Source organism: Mustela erminea, chromosome 3 (assembly GCF_009829155.1).
Source record: "Mustela erminea isolate mMusErm1 chromosome 3, mMusErm1.Pri, whole genome shotgun sequence".
In the NCBI taxonomy this organism is placed as follows: domain Eukaryota; kingdom Metazoa; phylum Chordata; class Mammalia; order Carnivora; family Mustelidae; genus Mustela; species Mustela erminea.
In genome coordinates this window covers 96,535,306-96,556,161 of record NC_045616.1, presented here as the reverse complement: position 1 = coordinate 96,556,161, position 20,856 = coordinate 96,535,306, and the positions used below count along the sequence as shown (strand labels likewise).

Below are 20,856 nucleotides of genomic sequence, written 5' to 3'. Positions count from 1 at the left end.
ACTTTGTATTGCAGGAATATACTGATAGTCATGCTTAGAGTCAGTTGGTAGCTATATTTCATTCTACCTAAGTTTCTGTGATTGCCTCAAAGGACTTTGGCTTTGTTGAAGAGAATGCTGTTTTAGAGTACTAGCAGCATATTTAAAATCCTTTATAAGTAAAAAAAAGCATGCAACATACGAAATATTTGATGCTCTCTCTTCTTTATAGTTTTTATCCAAGGAGTTGTTCACTTGTTATTTTCTTCTTATCCATTTCCCACACCAGTGGGTAAGCTCCAGGAGGGCAGAGAGCAATTTCTTCAGCATCTAGCTCAGTGGCTGGCACATGTTGGGCACTCAGTGAGTGACTTAAGATTGAAATAAGTGAATGTATGGAGGGAAAGAGCTAGGTTAAATGTGACATGTCGAAGGAAGTGTAGACTATAGAATCCATCTAGCAGTAGTGGACCCCAAAAGGAACTGTTGGCAGGGTGTCTGGGTGGCTCAGTCAGTTAAGCGGCCAATCTTGCTTTTGGCTCAGGTCCTGATATGAGGTTGTGAGATTAAGCCCCGCATCAGGATCCATGCTAAGCATGGAGTCTGCTCGAGATTTTCTCTCTCGCTCCTCCTCCCTCTCTCTCTCTCTCTGCTTGAGATTCTCTCTCTGCCCCTCCTCTTTCTCTCACACACATAGATGTATAATCCTTTTTTTAAAAAAAAAAGGACTGTACAATCTGGCCTGGATACATCCTTGAACTTGTTACTCACTCTGCTTTCCTTCTGGGCCTTCATACAATCAAAAAGTGGGTTATAGTCATCTTTCTTAAATCTTCATGGCAAAATGAATGTTTTGAGGTATATTTCCACATGCTGAAATTAGCATTGTTTTGGAAAACAGACTAGGCTGTTTCTGCTTACCATTATAGTTTCAGTTCATGTGGTATAGAAAATCGATTACAACGATAAATATAAAATTTTCATGTTTTTTAAAGTACCCCAAATGTTAGAAATACTCTGCAAATGATCAACTGCAAACATGATTTTGGTAAATTTTAGATTATTTTTCACAAATATTTATATTTAAGAGATTTTAGACATTATTTTGTATTGCAGTTAAATTATACTAATACCATTCTACAATATTTTGAACTCTCAAATATATGTCACATAGTACATTAATTACTGATTGTTATGATCTAATTTGATTCCTATAAATATTATATGCCATAGTCACTACTCAGTTCTGTTTTATAGATAAAAATTTGAGGCCTGGTATACCTGGGTGGCTCAGTGGGTTAAGCCTTTGCCGTTGGCTCAGGTCATGATCTAAGGGTCCTGGGATCCGGGGAGCCCACATCAGGCTCTCTGCTCAGCATGGAGCCTGCTTCCCTCTCTCTTCCTCTCCCTGCCTCTCTGCCTACTTGTAATCTCTCTTTCAAATAAATAAATAAAATCTTTTAAAAAATTTGAGGCCTATGGAAGTTATATAACTGTTAACTTCTTACACCTGTCAGGAGGGAGTGTCAGGTGCAGATCCAAACAATGGAATGCATTGTAACTGCTGTGCTTTACTGCTTCTTATGGAACTCAAACTTCTTTAAAGGTTAAAATCATAGATTTCAGATCACACGACACATGGGTGGCACAGTCGGTTAAGTGTGGGACTCTTGATTTCAGCTTAGGTCATGACTTCAGGGTCTTGAGATCTTAAGCTCTACATTGGGCTCAGCACTGAGCATGGAGCCTGCTTAAGATTGTCTCTCTCCCTCTCTCTCTGCCCTTCTTTGCCCTCACCCCATCACATGTATTCTTGCTCTTTCTCTCTCTCCAAAAAAAAAAAAAGAAAATCATAAATCATATACTGTGTTTTAACTGAATTTGTTTCTTCTCCTATAGCACGTGCATCATCAGGGTTAAGAAATATCTTAATTGATTTATTTTATTATTCTAAGTTATTGTACTCTACTATATGTTATTTCTCACTAACCTACCTGCATGGAGTTTCTTCCATGTCTGAAAATGTGTTTATTACAGGATTTTACATCTATATTTCTCAATGTCCTAGGATGTTGCTATGTTTTAAACTAGATATTTTGTAAATAAAATTAAGTTTTGGATATTTAAAAAGTCTTTTTCTTACCTTTAAGCTTTATGTGTGTGACATTTTTATTGATAAAATCAGTTTTTTCTTTATTTCTGTGTATAATATTTATTAAAAATTATTCTTAAAACAATACCAGAAAGAATAGGACTGCTGTGGAAAAACAACACCTCTGGGTCACAGTTTGATTGAAGAACATTGGTTGGAGTGGCGTGAACCCAGTCTAATAATGTTTCTGCCTTTTATTCATTGTGTAACTTTAGTCAAAACCTTTTTCTCTTTAAGGCACACTCTATAGAATAAGAAGTTGGGCTATGTTATCTTTCTCAGTCTTAGAGTGAAGAGAATGGACTTCTCTAATTCCACAATCATTTTCTGATACAACTCTTGAAAATCGCGAGTTTAATTCCAAATTAGTGCAGAGTACAGAGTGTAGTAACTAAAACAATAGAGCTATTGAAGACAAATGCAGTCACTGATTTATAGATATTTCTTGAGTTCTAAGTACATTTCAAGCACGGTTCTGTACACTAATAATAGAGCAGGAAACAAAGACCCCACCTTTCATGGAGCTTATTTTTTTTTGCAAAAAACAGGCAAAAATATTGATACATACATTTTAACAAATACATTTATAACACGTCAGTTGGTAATAAGTATTTTGGAAAGGTGCAAACCCAGATAAGAGGGATAGGGAGTCAAACCAGGGATTGGGAGGGTGGGGATGATGTTATTTTTCTATAGGATGATCTAGGAAGGCCTCCTGGAGAAGGTGACATTTATTTTGATATCTGAAGGCAGTGAGAGAGCAGGCCATGCATTTATCTCAGGAGGAATATGGAAAGAGAAAACAGAATGCCCTGGAATGAAATTTCAGTCATGTTTCAAGTTTAAGATGATCATTAAACATCCAGCTAGAGCTGCTAGGAAAGGAGTTAGATAAAAATGACAAAGGAGAGACAGAGAAGTTGTTGACTACTGTATTTGGAGATGAGGAACATATGGAAAAACCAACAAAGAAAATTCTGAAGACATCAGTTGGTGGGAATAGGACCAAGAGAAAACAAGATCATGAAGGCTCAGTTGGGACATTTTCAAAGTGGAAATGAAAAAGCAGAAGACGGGAGTAAAAGAAGTCTGAGAATATGTAATTGACTTGCTTTTCCCACAAGATTTAGTACTCTATGAGTTGGAACTATCTGGAAATCCCTGAACCTACAAGTGTCAGGGGGTATAACTTAAAAATATGAGGGAAATAGTTGTGAAGTGTAGAATTTGGAGAGTTCTCCTGGTTAAGCCACATACTTGGATACAATGGAGTCACTACATGTACTAGTTAGTCATCCAACGTTTACAAACAAAACAAGTCTCTTAGAAGACAGGCTTGGTAAATGAAGAAATTATCTATCAATCCTTTTTATTACTGTCCCTCTGGCACCTGAAAGAGTGCTCAATAAATATTTGTTAAATGAAGAAGTGAATCAATTGAATGATGGAATAAAGCTTCTAAATTTTCACCTATAGTCAGTCTTGGATATATCATACATCAAGATAGCATGAAGATAACCTCAATGTTATTCAGTATTAACTCAGTGATTACACAAAAACCAGCCTATAAGGACAGATGGTTTATGTTTCACATCTTGTATGTGAGTTAATCAGGCATCCTATGATCATCCTATTTCTCATCAATTATAAGTAATGTATCAGGCTGCATGAAGTGAGGATTCATAGCAACTCATTAAAATGTTTCCCTCAGGTAGAATCTTAGAGAAAATGGTAGTTGGTCCATAGTACTTAAATTAGCTAAGAAGTATGGTTTTCCATACGTATAAACAGATAGTTATGCACAAGCACTAGAAATTCCAATGTAATGTACATGCTGATCTAATTAATGATGTAAATTTACCCTTAGGATCATAACTTAATGTCTGCACAGTGTTTAAAGGAATAGGTATCTATTGAGATAAAAGATAATGTTTAAAGACTTGTGAAACTAGTCAACCTCTAGTAATACCTCACTCTTCTGACTTAATGTGCTAACTTCTTGATGGCTTGTTCCTGATTCTTAAGCAGTTGGTACTTCTAGGCCATCTAGCATCTTATGGCTGAGACAGCTCGAAAAAGCACCAAGTCATCAGAGTAGCTTCCTGAACTTACTACCCTGGCTCAGAATTCAGAGGTATGGGTGTTTCCCTGAAACAGTAAGAGTGACTGCATGAGAGTTGCTTTTTTTTTTTTTTTTTTAGTGAGCTAAAAATCTGAAGACCTCCAGGAGACCTAAGGCTCTGCCGTTGGTTTGGAGTAGGCACATAGTGAATTGAATATATATTATATCATATAGGAAATTTCCTACTTTGATCAAATCATATGGTGACTTAAAAAAGTAACGAGGGAAGTTCCACTTTCACATTTTTCTTATATTAAATTAGTATATCAAAGACAATGGACTACTAAAACATCTCATTTGATCCAGTGAAGAGGCTGGCATTGAAATGAGGTAGCTTATGAAGAATTCTAGAAATCTGATCCTCTGATTTGGCATTGTGAAATTCCAGAGGCAACAGGAATCTGGACCTTAAAAGATGTGGCATCAAGTAACCCTCGATGGCTAGTAATTGTTAGGGCAACTAAGAAAGCATCACTGATAAAACATGTCAAGATTGAGAAGTTGTTAAGTTTTAAGTCCTTCCTTCCTGTAAGATCAGTAAAACTATGGAAGGCTAGAACTTGAAGGAAATGATTCCGAGTGTACTGTATTCTAATCAATGTTTCATCTTATCCTTTGAGCTTTAGCCCTGACTCGTCTCTGAGGACATGAGTTTCATGACCACTTACTTGACTGCATAATCCAGCTGCTTCTTTTCCTAGAACTCATTTAACCCGTGACTTTTAATAACATGGGCTTTAATTTTTTTAAGTTTTTATCTTTGTAAATTGCCTATTTACATTTCCACCCATTTCTCAGTTTTCTGGCTTTTTTGTGCTGATTTGCAGTTCTTTCTGTGTTCTAAGTGAAAATTCATTATGTCTTAGCAATGGTGTATTTGTTGTGTGTGTGCTAACTTTTTATACTTTGTACTTTGTCTCTTAATTTTGAGGTGGACAAATCCATCAAATTTTCCCATGAAGGTTGTGTTGTTTATATTTTTTTATTTGTTTGTTTCCTTGTTTTTTCATCTTATACACTTTCTTCCCAACTTTGGGATTAAATTCCTCTATGGTACCTACCCTTTCCTTTAGCTTAAATATTTCTTTAGCACCAGAGACATTTTGGAATTTTAAAAATTTATTCATGCAGAGAAATGTTGATTTTTATTACTAGGTACATGCACACAGTTTTTCATTTGCTTGATCTGTTTTTCCCTTTTCCATCTTTTTATGACTTGTGCCTTAAAATCTGTTTTGTCTAGTGTAAAAATTTCTATCCTGGCTATTATTTTCCATGCCTATATCTTCAACCTTTACAGATATAAATATAACTATCTAGATCTAGAAATGTTTATTTTCTGTTTAAACCAAGGTAATAGTTTTGTGGGGTTTTTCTGTATTTTCAACAGCTAATTTAATAGTTTTGATTTTTGCATTTATTTAAATTAGTTTTATCTGGGATTTTTATTCTGGGATTATTATTAGTTTTATCTGGGATTTTTATTCTGTCAGTCTGTTTTATGTGTTTCATATTTATATTCTATTTTTCCCTTTTTTCTCCTTTACCACTTTCTCATAGAGAAATGATACTATCCTCTCTATCCAGAAATCTTACATTCTTTATACACTTTTATGTGTATCAAGAATTAGTTTGACCTCTCATGGTAAGAGTATTGCACTGGTAGATAACTTATTTTTTCTTATTTAACTTATTTAACTATTTCTTATTTCTTACTTAACTATTTCTTATTTAACTTATTAACTATTTCTTATTTAACTTATTTAACTTTTCTTATTTAAACTTATATTTTCTTTATTAACTCATCTCTTAGTAGACATCTGGGATGTTAGCTATTATGATTAAGGCTACTTTGATCATTTGTAAATGAACATTTGTGTGGACATGTTTTATTCTGCAATATGAGTACATTAACCCATTACATATTAATATTATTTTCTCACTAACTGTGGCCTGGGAGCTGACTTCTTGTTTTTACAAATAAAGTTTTACTAGAACACAGTCACCTCCATTTGTTCCTATGTTCTCTCTGGCCACCTTCAAGCTACAGTGACCATATTGAGTACTTGCAACAGAGACCATATGGTCACAAGCCTAAAACATGTATTCTTCAGCACTTTACATTGTTAAGTTTGCTGATCATTATTGCGGGTACTCTGAATTCTGTTGTATTCCTGTAAATAGTATCTCCTCTCCCCCACTCCATCCACCTCCCCAGAGTATTAACCATTAGATTCAAACTGGAAACTCTGTCTTCCCTCCTGTGGACAAGAACTCATATCTTCAGTCTACTTTTTCATTATCTGTCCTATAGGGAGGGTGTTTTCCAGATGTGTGGGTCCAGACTGGCCTGTGAGTTTTTTTGACAGCTTTCACCACAGCAGCTTCTGTCTTTACAAATCTAAAAAGATGGCCTCTTTCTCACTGTTGCTTTAGCCATTTAATGCCAAGCTGTAAGCACAGCCCACAGTCAGCTCAACAATGCAAAGGTATTTAACACAGTTTGCCCAATCCCTTTGGCTCGCCTAAAAAGTTCCCTTACCACTTTTCATTCTCCAGAACGAGTATGAGGTGGTTTTTTGTATTCTGCCCACAGTTGATGGTTGTAATTTACAGGGTGGTCCATCTGTGGGGATGGGCAAGATTCTCCTTGCAGAAGGAGAATCTTTTTATTTTTTTATCTCTTTCATACGAGGGATTTCTGGATCTTTTTTTTTTTTTTTTTTTTTAAATATTTCAAGGAGTTCCTTTTTACTTACATTCTTTTTCTTTTCTTTGGGACTTCACTAACTGCATCCTGACAGTCTTCCTTTTTCTAAATTTTTTCACATTCCTTGACTTTCTTTCACACTTGCTGGTATGTTCTGTTCAAGAATCCTTTGCAGCTTGCCACCTCATTGGTTGCCTCAGCTTGGGTTGTGTTTTTCCCCCGTGTGCTACTCAGACTACTCTTGCTACTTCTGCCACTGAGGATCTTTGGAGTAGAGGAAGAAAAGAGAATACATCAAGCTTATTTGACTGCCGGGGGCCAAAATTTCTCTGTAGAAGGATAAAGTTTTTGAGATGTAAATGAGCTGCATTTCTAGTATTTTTTTTTCCCACTTTGAGGAAGTTTTATAGCATTGGCTAAAATCCAATTACTGTTGTTTTCCATATTCAACATTTATTTGGATTTTATCCTCATTTTTATCAGTCTCTTCACTCACTGTCGTTTTCAGTCCTTTCCTATGAGATCATATTCCTTCTTGAAATACAACATTGAGAATTTCCTTTTAAGCAGATCGGTTGGTGGTAAATACTCCGTTTTTGTTTCCTTGAAAGACTCTTTATTTAACTGTCAGTCTTGAATAAAATTTTAGCTGAGTTCAGGAGTTTATATTGACAGTTATTTTTTTTTCCTCTTGCCAGTTTGAATACACCATGTATTCATTTCCTGATATGGGTGCCAAGATACTATCTTTGCCATTTTCCAAATTTTAAAAGAAAACTTTTCAACTTTTCACTTTTTTTTAATGCTATTTGTTGTAGAGTTTCATAGGTGTCCAGTAATTGTGAAGACATTTTTTTCAAAGGCTGGTGTGCTAAGATCTTTTTTTAAAGAATAGATATTGAATTACATTTTGAGCTTTGTACTATAAGTACAGAAATCATAGATTTTAAAGTTATCAATGTACTTGATTACATTAATCAAATCTCTGATATTACAGTAACCTTGCATTCTGAAGAAAAACCCAACTGGGTCATGGCATTGCGTTTTTTAATGCATTGTTGGATTCAGCCTGTTAAAGCTTGCTTAGCATATTTAAATCTAGATTAATAAATTAGGTAGATTACTATTTTCATTATCTTTTGAAATCTCTGTCTAGTGTGGGTATCTAAGGGTATTTTAAAGTGTTTCTTCTTTTTCTCTTCTCTAGAGAACTTACATAAAATGAGAAACTAAAATTTTGAAAGATTGTTAGTTTTTGGACCAGCTGTATACTTTGTGGGAAGATATTTAACAATCACTTTTAACTATTTTATGTTTACAGAATAGCTCTGCTTCTCTTTTTCTTTTTGAGTCCATTTTAGTAAGTTTTTAGGAAGGTTTTAAAATATCTTTTCATTTCATGTAAGTTGTCATAAGTTGTCAAGTTTATTGGCATAAAACTGTTTATATCTTTTTATTTGTAGAAACCTGACATCTGTGGTTATACCTTTATTTTATTCTAACAGTAAGGTTTGTGGGTTTGTTTGTTTTCTGTGGGTTTTTTTTTTGTTGTTGTTGTTGTTGCTGTTTTGCCTTCTCTTTTCTCTCTTTTTTTTAAAAGATTTTATTTTATTATTTATTTGATGGACAGAGACCACAAGTACGCAGAAAGGCAGGCAGAGAGAAGGGGGGGAAGCAGGCTCCCTGCCGCGCAGAGAGCCTGATGCGGGGCCCGATCCCAGGACCCTGAGATCATGACCTGAGCCGAAGGCAGAGGCTTTAACCCACTGAGCCACCCAGGTGCCCCTCTTTTTTCTTTCTTAATTTTCAATTTTATTCTTTACAAAGAACTAGATTTCTGCTTTTTATTATTCCTTTAGAGTCTTTGTTTTCTGTGTCTTAAAATACCCTTCTCCCCCTTTTTCTTCTCTTCCATCCTTGAAAATACTATAATGTTTTGTAATGGAAAATAATGTTTTTAATAATATTATTCTATCCTGAATTACATTTACTACCAAATGTTAAGTTACTGAAATTGTATTTTGGAAGATAATACAAGTGGTAGAACAAGGAGTTACATGTAAAAGATTTGTTACTTCTATATGGGTGCATGTAAGGTTTTTTTTCTATTTTTTTAATTTAAAACATTTTTTTAAAGATTTTATATACTAGAGAGACAGACAGACAGAGATAGTGAGTGAGAGCAGGAGCAAGGCGGGAGATGGAGAAGGAGAAGCAGACTCCTTGCTTGCTAATCAGGGAGCCCAACATGGGGCTGGATCCCAGGACCCTGGTATCATGATGTGAGCTAAAGGCAGCCGCTTAACTGAACCACCCAGGTGCCCCAAGACTTTTGTATTTTGACGTAAATTTCAGAACATTTTTTTTTTAAGATTTTATTTATTTATTTGAGAGAGAATGAGTGAGAGAGAGCATGAAAGAGGAGAAGGTCAGAGAGAGAAGCAGATTCCCCAAAGAGCTGGGAGCCTGATGCGGGACTTGATCCTGGAAGTCTGGGATCATGACCTGAGCCAAAGGCAGTTGCCCAACCAACTGAGCCACCCAGGTGCCCAATTTCAGAACATTTTAATGTAACTATTTACTGTAAAGAAAGATATGAATATAGGTTATCTTTGAAGATAAAATTTATGATTTTTATATGTGGACAATTAATGTTCCACTTAAATTATTTCATTTAAAATATATAGTATTTTCATGTAAACATTTAAAAAATCCTACTTGAGTAAAAATCCAAATTCCTATTATATGCTTTTTAAAAAATTAACATATAATGTATTATTTGCTTTAGGCATACAGGTCTATGAATCAACAGTCTTACACAATTCAACAGCATTCACCATAACACATACCCTCCCCAAAGTCCATAACCCATCTACCATATTCCCCTACCCCCCAGCAACCCTCAGTTTGTTTCCTGAGATTAAGAGTCTCTTATGGTTTGTCTCCCTCCCCGGTTCCATCCTGTTTCTTTTTTCTTTTTTTTTTTTTTTAGCATATGTGCTGCCGAAGCGAGCACCTGTTTCATTTTTTTACTCCCCTATCCCCACCACCCCCCATCCTGCCCCTCAAATTCCTCATATCAGAGAGATCATAGGATAATTGTCTTTCTCTGATTGACTTAATTTGCTTAGCATAATAACCTCGAGTTCCTTCCATCCATGTCATTGCAAATGGCAAGATTTCATGGTTTTTTGATGGCTGCATAGTATTCCATGTAGATATATACACCACATTTTCTTAATCCTTCCATCTGTTGATGAACATCTAGGTATCTAGGTTCTTTCCATAGTTCGGCTGCTGTGGTCATTGCTGCTATAAACATTCAGGTACATGTGCCCCTTCGAATCACTACATTTGTATCTTTAGGGTAAATACCCAGTAGTGTGATTGCTGGGTCATAGGGTGGCTGTATTTTCAACTTTTTGAGGAACCTCCATGTTATTTTTCAGAGTGGCTGTACCAGTTTGCATTCCTACCGACAGTGTGGGAGAGTTCCCCTTTCTCCTCATCCTTACCAACATCCATCGATTCCTGACTTTAATTTTAGCCATCCTGACTGGTATGAGTTGATATCTCACTGTGGTTTTGATTTGTTATTTCCCTGATGGTGAATGATGTTGAACACTTTTTCATGTGTCTGTTGGCCATCTGGATGTCTTCTTTGCTGAAATGTCTGTTCATGCCTTCTGCCCATTTCTTGATCAGGTTATTTGTTCTTTGGGTGTTGAGGTTGATAAGTTCTTTATAGATTTTGGATACTAGCCCTTTATCTAATATGTCATTTGCAAATATCTTCTCCCATTTTTTCAATTGTCTTTTGGTTTTGTCGACTGTTTCCTTTGTTGTGCAAAAGCTTTTGATCTTGGTGAAGTTCCAATAGTTGATTTTTGCCCTTGCTTCCCTTGCCTTTGGTGATGTTTCTAGGAAGAAGTTGTTGCAGCTGAGGTCAAAAAGATTGCTGCCCATGTTGTCCTCAAGGAATTTTATGGATTCCTGTCTTAAATTGAGGTCTTTCATCCATTTTGAGTCTATTTTTGTGTGTGGTGTAAGGAAATGGTTCGGTTTCCTTCTTCTGCATGTGGCTGTCCAGTTTTCCCAACATCATTTGTTGAAGAGACTGTATTTTTTCCATTGGATACACTTTCCTGCTTTGTCTAAGATTAGTTGACCATAGAGTTGAGGGGCCATTTCTGGGTTCTTTATTCTGTTCCATTGATCTATGTGTCTGCTTTTGTGCCAGTACCATCCTGTCTTGATGATGATAGTTTTGTAATAGAGCTTAAAGTCTGGAATTGTGATGCCACCAACTTTGGTTTTCCTTTTCAACATTCCTCTGGCTATTTGGGGTCTTTTCTGGTTCCACAGAAATTTTAGGATTATTTCTTCCATTTCTTTGAAAAAAGATTGATGGTATTTTGATAGGGATTGCATTACATGTGTAGATTGCTTTAAGTAGCATATACATGTTCATAATATTTGTTCCTCCAATCCATGAGCATGGAACCTTTTTTCCATTTCTTTTTGTTTTCCTCAATTTCTTTCATGAGTACTTTATAGTCTTCTGAGTGCAGATTCTTGACCTCTTTGGTTAGGTTTATTCCCAGGTGTCTTATGGTTTTGGGTGCAATTGAGAATGGGATAGACTCCTTAATATCTCTTTTCTCTCTCTCACTGTTAGTGTATAGAAATGCAACTGATTTCTTTGCATTGATTTTATAGTCTGACACTTTACTGAATTCCTGCATGAGTTCTAGCAGTTTTGGAGTGGAGTCTTTTGGGTTTTCCACATAAAGTATCATATCATCTCTGTAAAGAGTGAGAGTTTGATTTCTTTTCTGCCTATTCATATACATTTTATTTCTTTTTGTTGTCTGATTGCTTAGGCTAGGACTTCTCGTTCTATGTTGAATAGCAGTGGTGATAGTAGACATCCCTGCCATGTTCCTGACCTTAGTAGAAAAGCTCTCAGTTTTTGCCAATTGAGAGTGATATTCACTGTAGGTTTTTCATAGATGGCTTTGATGATATTGAGGTACGTGCCCTCTATCCTTTAACCCATTGAAGAGTTTTGATCAAGAAAAGATGCTGTACTTTGTCAAATGTTTTTTTAGCACCTGTTAAGAGTATCATATGTTCTTGTTCTTTCTTTTATTAATGTATTGTATCACGTTGATTTATTTGTGGATATTGAGCCAACCTTGCAGCCCAGGAATAAATCCCACTTGGACGTGGTGAATAATCCTTTTAATGTACTGTTGGATCCTATTGGCTAGTATTTTGGTGAGAATTTTTGCATCTGTGTTCATGAAGGATATTGATCTGTAATTCTCCTTTTTGGTGGGTTCTTTGTCTGGTTTTGAGATCAAGATAATACTGGCTTCATAAAATGAGTTTGGAAGTTTTCCTTCCATTTCTATTTTTTGGAACAGTTTCAGGAGACTAGGTATTAATTCTTCTTTAAATGTTTGGTAAAATTCCCCTGGGAAGCCATCTGGCCCTGGACTCTTGTTTGTTGGGATATTTTTGATGACTCCTTCTATCTCCTTACTCATTATGGGTCTGTTCAGGTTTTTTATTTCTTCCTGGTTCTGTTTTAGTAGTTTATATGTCTCTAGGAATGCATCCATTTCTTCCAGATTGTCAAATTTGCCCACATATAGTTGCTCAAATATGTTCTTATAATTGTTTGTATTTTTTTTTGGTGTTGGTTGTGATCTCTTCTCTTTCATTCATGATTTTATTTATTTGGGTCCTTTCTCTTTTCTTCTTGATACTTCTGGCAAGGGGTTTATCAGTCTTAATAGTTCTTTCAAAGAACCACCTCCTACTTTCGTGGATTTGTTCTCCTATTCTTTTGATTTCTATTTCATTGATTTCTGTTCTGATCTTTATTATTTCTCTTCTCCTGCTGGGTTTAGGCTTTCTTTGCTTTTCTTTCTCCAGCTCCTTTTGATGTAAGGTTAGGTTGTGTACTTGAGATCTTTCTTGTTTCTTGAGAAAGGCTTGTATCACTATATACTTTACTCTCAGGACCACCTTTGCTGTGTCCCACAGATTTTGAACAGATGTGTTTTCATTTTCATTTGTTTCCATGAATTTTTTAATTCTTCTTTAATTTTCTGGTTGACCCATTCACTCTTTAGTAGGATGCCCTTTAGCCTCCATGAATCTGAGTTCTTTCCAACTTTCCTCTGTGATTGAGTTCTAGCTGCAAAGCATTGTGGTCTGAAAGTATGCAGGGAATGATCCCAATCTTTTGGTACTGGTTGGGAACTGTATTGTGACCCAGGATGTGATCTCTTCTGGAGAATGTTCACTAGAGAAGAATGTGTATTCTCTTGTTTTGGGAGGAATGTTATGAATATATCTGTGATGTTCATCTGGTCCAGTGTGTCATTTAAAGCCATTATTTCCTGGTTCATCTTTGGCTTAGATGATCTGTCCATTTCAGTGAGGTGAAGTGTTAAAGTCCCCTATTATTATTGCATTATTGTTGATGTGTTTCTTTGATATTGTTATTACTTGGTTTATATAATTGGCTACTCCCATGTTAGGGGCATAGATATTTAAAATTTTTAGATCTTCTTGTTGGACAGACCCTGTAAGTATGATATAGGGTCCTTCCTCATCTCTTATTATAGTCTTTGGCTAAAAATCTGATTTATCTGGTATAAAGATTGCCATCCCAGCTTTCTTTTGATGCTCATTAACGTGGTAAATTGTTTGCCATGCCCTCACTTTCAATATGAAGGTGTCTTTGGGCCTAAAATGAGTTTCTTGTAGGCAGCGTATCAATGGGTCTTGTTTTTTTAATCCATTCTAATACCCTGTGTCTTTTGATTCAGGCATTTAGCCCATTTACATTCAGGGTAACTATTGAAAGTTATGAATTTAGTGCCATTATATTGTCCGTAAGGTGATTGCTACTGTATATTATCTCTGTTCCTTTCTGGACTATTACTTGTAGGCTCTCTCTTTGCTTAGAGAACCCCTTTCAATATTTCCTGTAGGGCTGCTTAGGTGTTTTCAAGTTCTTTTAATTTTTGTTTGTCCTGGAAGCCTTTTATCTCTCCTTCTATTTTCAATGATAGCCTAACTGATATAGTATTCTTGGCTGAATATTTTTCTTATTTAATGCTCTGAGTATATCATGCTAGTTCTTTCTGGTCTACCAGGTCTCTGTGGGTAGGTCTGCTGCAATCTAATATTTGTACCATTCTATATTACAGACCTCTTGTCCCAAGCTGCTTTCAGGATTTTCTCTTTGCCACTGAGACCTATAAGTTTTACTATTAGATGATTTATTTACTGATTTTGAGGGAGGTTTCTTTGTTCTTCCTGGATTTTGATGCTTGTTCCCTTCTCCAAATTAGGGAAATTCTCTGCTATAATTTGCTCCAATATACCTTCTGCCCCTTTCTCTTTCTTCTTCTTCTGAGATCCCAATTATTCTAGTATTGTTTCATCTTATGGTATCTTGGATTCTTCCTTCATGGTCCAGTAATTGTTAGTCTCTCTTTTACTCAGCTTCTTTATTTTCCATCATTTGGTCTTCTATATCATGAATTCTCTTTCCTGCCTCATTTGTCCTAGTAGTAAGAGCCTCCATTTTTTATTGCACCCTGTTAATAGATTTTTTAATTTCAACTTGTTTAGATTTTAAATCTTTTATTTCTTTTTTTTTTTTTTTTTTGACTGGCAGAGATCACATGTAGGCAGAGAGGCAGGCAGAGAGAGAGGAGAAAGCAGGCTCCCTGTTGAGCAGAGAGCCCGATGCGGGGCTCGATCCCAGGACCCTGCGATCATGACCCGAGCCGAAGGCAGAGGCTTTAACCCACTGAGCCACTTAGGCGCCCCTTGTATCCCAAAATTTTAAAGAAGGAGAAACCTGTATGTGTACAAAAAAAGAGGATTAAATACAATAAAGGGATTGAATATGGGTATAGCAATGAAAATCTAAAAAGATTTTTTTAAAATTATTGATAGGATACAATAGTTAAAAAAACATTAAAATAGGAAGCAGATAAAATAAAAGAGTAAGAAAAAATGCAATTTAAAAATTTACTTTGAAAGACTAAAGAATCATGGGGAAAAAACCATGAATTTGATGTGGCTTACTCCTGTAGCTCTGATGTTTTGCAGTTCTCATTGATTGGTGAACTTGGTCTTGGCTGGGTTTTCTTGCTAATCTTCTCAGGGAGGGGCCTGTTGCAGTGATTCTGAAATGCCTTTGCCCAAGACGCAATTGTACTGCCTTTGCTAGGGGCCATGCTAAGCAGTCTGCGCGGTTTCACTCTCTGGAGCTTTTGGTCCTGAATACTTTCCGTACAGTTTGGGCAGATGGGAATGAAAATGGTGGCCTCCCAATCTCTAAGAGCTTGGCGCTCCACTCCTCAATGCACCCTCACAGAAAAGCGTCAATCCCTCCCATCTCCCTGGTCTCTGGCCGAACTCTGCTCTCACCCAGCCTGTGACCAAGCATTTCTTTCTCTGGCCTATGGCCCCGTTGGAGTCTCCAAGCCCAGCAGATTCTTGCCTCATGCTCCCGCACTCCTCCTGGAGGAGGAAGAAGGGGTTCTTTCTGGATCTGTCACTTGTGGGGTCCCTGCTTGAAGAGCAATGGTCTGACTGTGCCTCAGATCATGGTTTAATGTAACCCTGAGCTGAGAACCCTCCACCTTGCTCCATCTCTGCAGCCAGATTCCCCACTCCAATACCTGGGAGCTCTGTCACATTCAGACACCCCTGGTCTTTTTGCCACCCCATGGGCCCTGAGACCACACTGTCCCCACAAGTGTTCCTCACTGCTTAGCCTCTAGAGCAAAGTCCCTCAGTGGAGCAGACTTCTAAAAGTTCTGATTTTACTGGTCCCTCCCTCCTGCAGTCTCTCTTAATATATATCAATTCAGGTTCACTTCTCCACATCTTTTACTTCCCAAAAGTGGTCACTTTTCTTTTCCTAGAATTGCTGCTCTTCTTCTCTTCTATCTCCTTTTGAGTTTGTAGGTGGTCAGAATGGTTTCATTACTACCTAGCTGAACTCCTAGGATCTGTTGATATTTAGGTCTTCTCCCCCACCGTCTTGCTCGTCTCCTTGTTATATGCTTTTAATGGTCTTTTCTCATTATGGAAGAATTTTTTTAAGAGAATATTACATTATTATTTTTTAGCTTTCTAGGAAGAACTGAGGTGTGAAGTTCTGTCCTGGGTTCCTATGGAAAGCATTTGAAGTTTAAAAGTTCTTTTCTTAATTGATACATTAAATTCTTTCAGCAGTTGAGTTGCAAAAAATATTTGACTCTAACTTAACGTACATGGAGTACGGAGCCTGAGGCAAGGATGGATCTCAGGACACTGAGATCATGACCTGAGCCAAAATCAAATGTTAGACTCTTAACCAACTGAGCCATCCAAATGTCCCTTGCCCCTTTATAGTATCCTTATAATATCTTAAGAAGGGCTTGATATTGGCCCTCATATCACACATCTGAGATACTCTACTTCTCAAGGTGCAAATAGTCCATACCATTTCTTCTTCAACATTTTCTTGTGTTACTTTTGACAGTTTAGTTTGAAATCCTAAATCTGAGTTATTTTTAAGAATAAGGCTGTAATTTACTTCCCATAAGATCCCTGGACCTGCAGAATATAAAGTGTACAGAGATCTCCTCTATGAGAGATATATTCTAAATGATCATGCTTATCTTGAAAAGCTGCCAAGTTTGCTTTCATTCTCCCAGTGCCTGAAGTGGGAATCAATTAGAGTACCGGCTGCTATGAATAGCAGATAATGGTGGAAGGTCAGAGTTTAGACCACCAACAGGTGTTCAGTAACCAGTATTATTACAAAACTACAGTATACAAGATTTGTTTTTTTGTTCAATATGCACTTCAGTATGCACTGGTTAACTAATGAGCCTGGCAGAAATAACTCATGTTATAATACAATTAAGCTTTATGGAATACCCATGAAGCAAAATTGTTCTTTGTTGGAAAATTTCACATTTGATCCCATGATTATAAGACATCCTTAACAGAATGGTATTAAGGGGAAAAAAATACATTTAAGAACTGTGATCTTAGGTGAGAGATCCATTAATTCAAATATAAATGTGTGCACAAATGTACATAATAAACAACCTATCTGTTAACTTGAAAAGATCTAAAATATAGCAGAGAAGCAATTTGATTTAGACATTATTGACGTTCTTTAAAATAAATCCCTGGATGAATTTTTGGTAAATGATTTGTGTAAACCAATTATAGAAGTTAGGCTAAATCATCTCCTAAATATAATACAATATATTTGGATGAAGTATTTTGAAGCAGAAAAGCGATCACAGCAAATAAAATAAGGTGAATAGAATATGTCCCACTCTTGCCATATATTATATAATTTTTAAGAGAATTTATATTTTTAAAGAAAGAAAGAAAAGGAAAATACTGTTTGGAGCTTTGTGACAAATTCAGTGTTAAAATTGTAACTGTCCTGTTTAAAACATTCAGTTAAATATCTTTCCCAAATATTTAATAAATTTGGGTCATAAGCTAATTTTTACTTTGCAGTGATTTTTTAGTCTGTTTTGCTTATACCGGCAGAGTAAAACTCCTAAAATAGCCTTTTTATCTTCTCAACCTCCTGATCAACTGTGAAGTGGTTTCTTTCTCCCTCCAAATATGGAGTTTCTCGCCCTTCATGGTATTCAATGTTTGGTTCTTCAATCTTTAAAATTTTGTTTCCTTTAAAATCTTGTATGAGACTGTGCCTTTCACATTGCCATGATTTCTTCTCTATTGATCTTTTTCCACCTTCTCCATGTATCTAGATAGGTAATGCAGTTATCTTCACTATGCAGTATTGTAATCATCTCTAACTGTCCCTCATGGACTTCCTGTTTCTTTGAAAAGCAATTGTGTTCTGAGTGCCTCATTCTGTCTGTGGTGATGGCCCCTGGAGCTGGGGCTTGGATTTCTGATAGGTTTCCTTCCTGCCTGTTTTGAGTTCTCTTCCTTCACAGTGACTCTGTCTTTTCTACCTTATCCCAGGATTTTTGTTTTTCCCTCAGACTTTTCCCTAGAAAAAGTTCATTGTATCCTGGAGACCTGAAACTCATTCAGACTGAGGTAAAAATGACTGATACCAGAAACATACCCATTCATAGTCTGTGTTGTGTCATAGGCCAAGGCTATTGTGAAATAATGAAATGCTAACCATGGCCTTTAAGTGTAAAGCAGAGCGTTAAGTGAGGACAGGCTTTAGGACAGCAGGCACTAAATTCATACCACAAACCCATCACTTTTATTCTTCTAGCCTGGTTCATGGAATGATACAAATAATGGTTTTTAGCTTACACTTCTCTGTTGTACCTACATAATCTTAGTAGTAATCACATGTATTTTATTTAAGAAACGTACAGATATTTAAATGTATTAAACAGATTTTCTGTTTTTAATGTATCAATATTCTAATCATTATACATAAGCCATATGATAATTTAGTGATATTTATATGTTTTATTACCTAAAACATATTTTTCTTCAAACAATTTCTGTTGTTCTATCAAGATAGCTTTCTCAAAAATTATAGACTTCACCTCAAAAACATGGTACCTCCTCCTTATTATTTATTATGGGCTTGTTTTTCAGCATGTTATTTGCACAGGGTTATGGTGCAAGGTCGAGGGTGAGAAAGAATGCAGAACGAAGCTAGATCCACCAATGGATGGAACTGATTGTGACACTGGTAAGGTAAGTCATTCAAAGTCTAAGTTAATTAAGAACATGGAATGAGAAAGTCAATTATCATATGGTTTCACTTACTTGTGGAGCATAAGGAATAACATGAAGGACATTGGGAGATGGAGAGAAGTGAGTTGTGGGAAATCAGAGGGGGACACAAACCATGAGAGACTGTGGACTCTGAGAAACAAACAGGATTTTGGAGGGGAGGGAGATGGGGATTGGGTGAGCCTGGTGGTAGGTATTATGGAGGGCACATATTGCATGGAGCACTGGGTGTGGTGCATAAATGGTGAATTTTGGTGAAAAGAAAAAAAAAACATGGAATGAAATTCCAGAAACTCACACCTTCTTCTGCCAGTTAAATATGTATCTATCTTAATACCAGTGGAATACCTCCAGTAATTACATGAAAAATTTTTTCAGTATTTCATTCATTTTCAATTTTAACTTTCATATTGTACCAAATCTATGGTTGTTTTGTTAACATAGATGCAGTTATTTTTTTTATTGTTGATTATGAGAAGACTGAAAAATGTGTATATCACTTTAACCAAAAAATGAATTTATTTTTACTATTTAAGTTAAACATAGGTAAATAATCACAAATAATAGCATAATGTCAAACTTCCAGAGCTGATGAATCCTTTCAGTTATAAAATATTGTCTCAGAAAAGACAATGAGTATAATTTTTCCTTGTCATTTCAAGCATCATATATAAAATATTCTAATTGACATTTTGAAGATCAGAAAATATTTAGCTGAGTTCATTAATGTGTTTCATAGAGTTTCAGGAAAATTTATTAGTATACATTTTCATATCAAAATAATTGATGTTGAAAAATTAATTTTCTTTTGATTTTCATATCAAAGTTATTGCTGTTGAAAAATAATTTTCTGTTGAAGATAATGAAGGAGGTAGATCTCATCTCAATATATAGTGATAGTTAACTTAATCAAAAGATAACAGTTCAATAGCTTACATTACTTTCTAATTTTTATTCTATAAAGAGAAAATAGAATGGTTAATCACTTTACTCATTATATATAAAATCAGAAACCTTGCCTCTGAAGAACAGACATGTTTATTTCATTTAAAAAGAAACAACAATATAAAGCTTACTTGGAGTGAATTACTTAATGAAAACAATGAAGTTATGCTGAATGCTAGCTTTAAAACACGTTTTTAAAAATGGACATAATGGAATTTCAGCAATTCCACTGCTAGAATTTTGTGCAAAGGAAATACATGTGTTTCACAAAAATAGACGTGTGTGCATATAAACACACACACACACACAGGCACACAAATACTTATGTAAGCTTGCGGTTTGCAATGATGAGGCATGAGAAACAATTAAAATATTCATGATGTGAGGAATGGTTACAATGTAACTGTTAAAAGAATGAGGTAGATAAATATGTACCAACTGGAAAAACTAAAAGACATGATGGTTAATACATAGGCACCTCAAGAAAAATAATCCTTTATGATACCCTTTGATATTTACCAAAAAACTGGTTATGAATACACACATACATTGTATACATTCCTAAACTAATAGAAAATGGTTTGAAAATATAAACTCTAAGCTGTAATTAGTAGTTAGCTCTTGAGAGGGAAATGGAATGGATGGCTGAAAGCAGGGTAGCTGAGGGAAAATAAAATTATTTTCTCAGACACTTTTGGATTGTTGGACATAATCATGTTGTCATTTATTACTTCTGTGATTTCTTTAATTAAAAAAGAAAAATATATACAAACTGTTTAAGTACAAAATATCTTTTAAGACTAGAAATGTTTTATCACCAGATATAATCAACAGAAAAATGCTTTCTTGAAAGGGAATTTCTCTTAATTATCAGCCAGTTGTTTATGGACCATGCCAGATGTTTTTCTCTGAGTTTATATGGAGAGTCAGAATCTGAGTTTTTTTTTTTTTTAATTATTATACACAAAAGTACAATAATGTGTGCATATTGGGCAAGCCTCACAGTATTATGTTGAGTAATTTATTGCTGGAATCATAAAACTCTCCACCAACTATAATTTTTATCATTCCTGAAACATGAAAACCATAATAAACAAAGATAACCAACTATTCAGCAGTGTTTCTTCAAACATCACACAGCCCATTCATCTTAGTTCTTTA

At 35.6% G+C, this 20,856-nt stretch overlaps 1 protein-coding gene across 2 annotated transcripts in view; it reads left to right on the top strand.

The window, feature by feature from the left end:
• The window catches only part of ADAMTS19 (ADAM metallopeptidase with thrombospondin type 1 motif 19), a 252,739-nt gene that overhangs the window by 141,777 nt on the left and 90,106 nt on the right, over positions 1-20,856 (top strand). For both annotated transcript variants that reach the window (XM_032336832.1, XM_032336831.1), the window contains one exon: positions 18,610-18,711. In XM_032336832.1, coding sequence (XP_032192723.1) covers positions 18,610-18,711 — 102 coding nt within the window. The remainder of the gene's footprint in view (positions 1-18,609; positions 18,712-20,856) is intronic.